We start from the raw sequence: 6,000 nt of genomic DNA on the forward strand, positions 1-6,000 counted from the left end.
GGCAGTGTAGAGAAAGCAGGAACTCTGCAGATGGACTTGGATAGATTGGGAGAGTGGGCAGAGAAATGGCAGATGGAATACAGTGTAGCAAAGTATGGAGTCATGCATTTTGGTAATAGAAATAAAGGCATAAATTATTTTCTAAATATCGAGAGAATCCAGAAATGGGAGGCGCAAAGGGACTTGGGAGTGCTGGTGCAGGATTCCCAAAAAGTTAATCTGCAAGTCGAATCAGCAGTAAGAAAGCAAATGCAATGCTAGCATTTATTTCGAGAGGGCTTATATGAAAAAACAAGGATGTAATGCTGAGACTATAAAAGGCGCTGGTTAGGCCGCATTTGGAATATTGTGAGCAATTTTGGGCACCATATCTGAGGAAGGATGTGCTGGTTCTGGAGAAGGTCCAGAGGAGGTTTACAGAAATGTTTCCAGGAATGAGTAGGTTAACCTACGATGAACGTTTGTCAGCACTGGGCCTGTACTCGCTGGAGTTTAGAAGAATGAGGGGGACCTCATTGAAATGTACAGAATAGTGAAAGGCTTGGATAGAGTGGATGTGGAGAGGATGTTTCCACTAGTGGGAGAGTCTAGGGCTAGAGGTCATAGCCTCAGAATTAAAGGATGTTCCTTTCGGAAGGAGATGAGGAATTTCTTTAGTCAGAGGGTGGTGAATCTGTGGAATTCTTTGCCACGTAAGGCTGTGGAGGCAAAGTCAGTGGATATATTTAATGCAAGGATAGGTAGATCCTGCCAGGGCTTACTGGCTTAAATGGCAGAGTTGTAAAAATGTGGTCAAGAAGAGAACACAAGTTCATAAGTTTAGTTTGGTTTAGAGATACAGCGTGTAAACAGGCCCTTTAACCCACTGAGTCCGCCCTGAGCAACAATTCATACACATTAACGCTATCCTACACACACTAGGAACAATTTGCAATTTTACCATGCCAATTAACCTAAAAACCTTTATGTTTTTGGAGTGTGGTAGGAAACTGGAGCTCCCGGGGAAATACATGCAGGTCACAGGGAGAAGGTCCAAACTCCTTACAGACAAGCACCCATAGTCAGGATCGAACCCGGGTCTCTGGTGTTGTAAGGCAGCAACTCTACCGCTGCACCACCGTGCCTCCCTAGGAGCAGAGGAGTCATAGGAGTAGAATTAAGCCATTCGGAATCACCTTTAAACTATGGAAAGAGACATAAAAATGCCCAGAGTAACTCAGCAGGTCAGGCAGCATCCCTGGAGAACATGCATAGGTGACGTTTCAAATTGGGGCCCTTCTTCAGACTGAGTTAACTATCCATGTTCTCCAGGGATGTTGTCTGACCTGCTGCATTACACTGCCATTTTTATGGCTGTGTTATTGGTGAACTCTACGAGAGAGTAAGGTCATGCACATGGGGCTGAATTACTTTGTTCTGAACTCTATCGTTCTTTGATATGATAAGTAATTGTGCACTCCCTTCTTGGAGAGAAAAGAGAGCAAGAAAAGTATAAATATACCACCTATTTCGTTTGAGATACAGCGAGTAAACAGTCCCTTCGGACCGCCGAGTCCGTGCCGATCAGCAATCACCCATACACTTGTCTATCCCAGCAAAAGGTACATAAATATACCATCGACACCATTGTACTGTAGTAATGGGATGAGGAAGAATAGGTGTACACTGCTGCCCAGTTTATCACAACCCCACAAACTCTGGTGAGTTATAATAATAATAATAATAATACATTTTATTTATATAGCGCTTTTCATATACTCAAAGACGCTTTACAGAGATTTTGAGAACATAGGGAAATGAATAAATAGATAAATAAGTAAATAAATAAATGAACAGAGAAAGGAGACAGAAGGTGAGGTGACCTTCAGTGGTTGAAGGCAGTACTGAACAGGTGAGACTTCAGCGATGTTTTGAATGTGGTGAGTGTGGGGGAGTCTCTAACGGTTTGGGGTAGTGAGTTCCATAGGGTGGGAGCAGCGATGGAGAAAGCCCTGTCCCCCCAGGATCTGAGTTTGGTCCGGATGTGGGGGGATAGGAGATTGGCAGCGGCAGAGCGGAGGGTGCAGGTGGGAGTGTGCCTGTGGAGGAGGTCGGTCAGGTAGGATGGGGCCAGGTTATGGAGGGCTTTGTAGGTTATGAGGAGGATTTTGTACTGGATTCTCTGGGGGATGGGGAGCCAGTGGAGTTTATAAAGTACGGGGGTGATATGGTCACGGATCGAGGTGTGTGTGAGTAGACGGGCAGCGGAGTTTTGAATGTATTGAAGTTTATTGATGATTTTTGAGGGTACGCCATAGAGGAGGCTGTTGCAGTAGTCCAGACGGGAGGTGATGAAGGCGTGGATGAGGGTTTCTGCAGCTGTGGAGGAGAGGGATGGACGGAGACGGGCAATGTTTTTGAGGTGGAAGAAGGCTGTCTTTGTGATGTGTTTGATGTGTTTGTCGAAGGAGAGGGTTTGATCAAGGATGATTCCAAGATTCCGGATGTGAGGTGAGGTGGATACTGGGAGACCATCAATGTTGAGGATGAAGTTTTGGGTGGATTTGGTGAGCGTTTTTGGACCAATGATGATGATTTCAGATTTGTTGCAATTGAGTTTGAGGAAGTTTGATTGAAGCCAAGATTTTATTTCAGTGATGCAGTTTGTCAGTGTAGAGTGTGTGGTGGGGGAGATTGACTTGGTGGAGATGAGGAGCTGGATATCATCGGCGAAGCAGTGGAAGTTGAGACCATGACGGCGGATTAATTGACCAAGGGGGAACAGGTAGAGGATGATGAGGAGGGGGCCAAGGACTGAGCCTTGGGGGACACCTTGGGGGAGGGGAGCGGTGGGGGATTTACAGTTGTTAATGGAGATGAACTGGTGTCTCTATAACACTCGTTCCTGCTGTCCAAACACTCACAGAAAGGTAGCCCCCTGTGCAATAAGAAGACATATATACACTAAAGGTGCCTGCTGTTGTTCAAAGTACCTGGGTGCTGGGTACCTGGGACAAATTCTTACCCTCTGCTTGCACCCGCAGCAGTGTTTCACCCTCAGCTTGGTACGGAGAGTTTGGCTGTGTGGGGTGGGATGAGCAGAGTGGAATTCAGTGCTCAAATGTACACCCTGGAAGGTACAAAGAGTGCGGCCATTGCTAGGAATTGACAACCCCCACTCCATATGTCAAGTCTACCTGGATCCCATATTCCCTCTCATCACCTTCTGTTGGATGGAATTGAAGTTGCTCTCCCAGGCCAGAGAGCTCCCCATGATAACAAGCTCAGTGATGGTTGTTCACCATTGGATTTGTTGCCTGAGAGAAATCAGTCATCGCCACATCTCAGCTGCGACTGTCTGCATTGTTCACTCCAGCCCATTGAGCTGAAACAGGCCCTTCGGCCCACCAAGTCTCCAGCAATCATTGATCTCCCATTCACGCTGGTTCTACGTTATCACAATTTTTTCATGCACTTTTCACAAACTAAAGACAATTTCGAGAGGCAAAACGACCTACAAACCCATACGTCTTTGGGATGCAGGAGAAAACCGGAGCACTCGGAGGAAACCCACACGGTCACAGGGAAGAGCGTATGAACTCCACACTGATAGTACTCAAAGTCGGATCGAACTCAAGTCTCTGGCACTGTGAGGAGCAGCCCTCCCAGCTGAGCCACTGAGTTGCCCCAGTCATTTTGATACCTCACACCCACAACACAAAACACACTGAACCCAAAACACAAAGATAAAAATAGTTTTTGAAACATTTTAGCTAAAAGGTAGCAATCAAGGAAGAGCAAAATATTTATTTCATTTGAATCAGTTATTTTGTTGTTCATCACCTGCAGTACCTTTTCTTAGCGAGATGACAGTCAGTAGAAAGCATCCAGGAGAATCACAATCACCTGATATCTGGAGAGTAGCACTTGGATAATTGATTTTGCACATTTACGTTAGAGATATAGTGTGGAAACAGGCCCTTCGACCGACCGAGTCTGTGCCGACCAACCATCACCTGTGCACTAGTTCTATCTTACACCCTAGAGACAATTTTTACCAAAGCCAATTAACCTACAGACCCACACGTCTTTGGAAAGTGGGAGGAAACCGGAGCACCCGGAGGAAATCCAGGCAGTCACGGGGAGAACGTGCAAACTCTGTGCAGTCAGCACCTGTAGTCTGCATTGTAAGGCAGCAGTTCTACCGCTGCACCACTGTGCCATCCTAGTTTGTTGGGAGAATATCAGTGATGCAGTGCATTATTCCCCAAAAATTATACTATGCTAGATAGCTTTGAAAATTAAGCAGCTTGTCAAAAGTGAACCAATGTCATTAATACAATCCAAAAAACTTGCATTATCTACCTGAATATTGTATGAATGCATTAAACTATAGAGTCTCAAGCACATCAGATGTGTATGTTTACATGGATTTCCTCTCTGTAAACCTATTAGATTACATTTTCATCCAAATCCGTGCTGTTATTATCTTTTGTAAACATCCGTTTTGTTATCCGAGGACTTCTACAGCAATAATACTGACTCATCTGACAATTTCACCAGCTATGTGTCATGGTTTAATCTCTACAGCAAAGTGATGGTTTGATTCTCAGAAAATATCCAAACATTTATTTTGAATTACGTGCCACAAATACTCCTGACTGGAAAAAGTGTAAGTGCAAAACTTAGATGGCTTTCCTCTGAATGCAATTCGAAATTTTGAAATGGACCTGTAAATTTCTGCAGTTCACACCCTTTACCGAAGCCAAAGGCTTTTCTGCCTTCTCTCTCTCTCTGAACTGATAACATATTGCAGATCATTTGGTTCCAGTATTTCAAAGTTCAGCCTTTGTAAATTGTTTTCCATTTCATATTTTGAATCCTGAGTTAGTTCATCCCAGAGGAACATATCGCCATCAAACCTCATCAAATTATAAACAAAAAGAAATGCAAAGCCAGTCAAAGCAATTACTTCACAAGTCTAAAGAGCAGAGAGCTAAAATATATTCAACAAGACAAAAATGCCATACACCAGTAAAAACAAATTGGTAAGTAAAAATTTAGTACTGTTTGTGAAAGAATCGCTTTTGACTCACCATGTAATATAACAAGTTGTCAAAAAATGCTGAATTGTCCATGCTTCAGTTCACAAAGACAGGAAACAACACGAAAAATCTCCTTGTAAACACCAGAAAGCTACTGTGCCAGATGAAGACGGCAATTCAACAAAAGGAAACAATCAAGAGAGTTTTATCTCTGCTTCGACATCATCTTTCTCTGCTGCCCGTTGTATTTTGATCAGGTGGCACCACTCATTTTCTGTTGCCTTGGTGTTTGGTGTCAGCCTGGACTGCCTCTCACACTCACAACAGGAGGCAGAGAGTTAACAGAGCAAAGAGAAAATGCTTCTGGAAGGCAAATTCTCAGGACAGCAGAATGAATTTCATGTTGCAGGCATGCTGGGGCGAATTGAAGGTGTGCGGTTTAGAGTCAGACTGAGAAATCCTCAGAGGATGTATGCAGCAGCTATTAACTTTGCCATGATAGTCTTTACTAAGGAATCAGGGAAGCTCACATATGAAAATTCCTGGTCACCTCTTAGTATCGGAGAGATTGTGTTTTTGTAGCTAAAAGGAATCAGCGTGTGTTATTCATTGTCTCAGCATGTAGCCAATTTCAGTTAATAATAACAGAGCTTTATACATAGTCTTTTTTATCTGGTTCATAGTCCAATTTAAAAAACAATTGTTTTCTTCACCTTATTATCTGCACTTGAGAATATCTTGTGAAACCGGATATTAATTGGCTTTATCCTTTTCCACTCCTGTCTTCCAGCTTTCCCCACCACCCTGCCACCATAAGCAGTTTGAAGAAGGGTCCCGACTCGAAACATCACCCAACCATGTTCTCTATAGATGTCCCCTGACCCGCTGAGTGACTCCAGCACTTTGGGCCCTTTTTTTTTACAAACCAGCATCTGCAGTTCCTTGTTTCTGCATTAATCATCAGTTAATTGATATT

At 43.7% G+C, this 6,000-nt stretch overlaps 1 protein-coding gene across 1 annotated transcript in view; it reads right to left on the reverse strand.

Annotated features, from left to right (window-relative positions):
* The window catches only part of LOC144600626 (rho GTPase-activating protein 6-like), a 185,536-nt gene extending 180,160 nt beyond the window's left edge, over positions 1-5,376 (reverse strand). The window contains exon 1 of the mRNA XM_078412440.1: positions 5,076-5,376. Within this exon, the coding sequence (XP_078268566.1) occupies positions 5,076-5,117 (42 nt within the window). The 5' untranslated portion in view covers positions 5,118-5,376. The remainder of the gene's footprint in view (positions 1-5,075) is intronic.
* Between the last annotated feature and the right edge of the window lie 624 nt (positions 5,377-6,000).

The sequence above is a fragment of the Rhinoraja longicauda genome, chromosome 15, assembly GCF_053455715.1.
Source record: "Rhinoraja longicauda isolate Sanriku21f chromosome 15, sRhiLon1.1, whole genome shotgun sequence".
Classification (NCBI taxonomy): domain Eukaryota; kingdom Metazoa; phylum Chordata; class Chondrichthyes; order Rajiformes; family Arhynchobatidae; genus Rhinoraja; species Rhinoraja longicauda.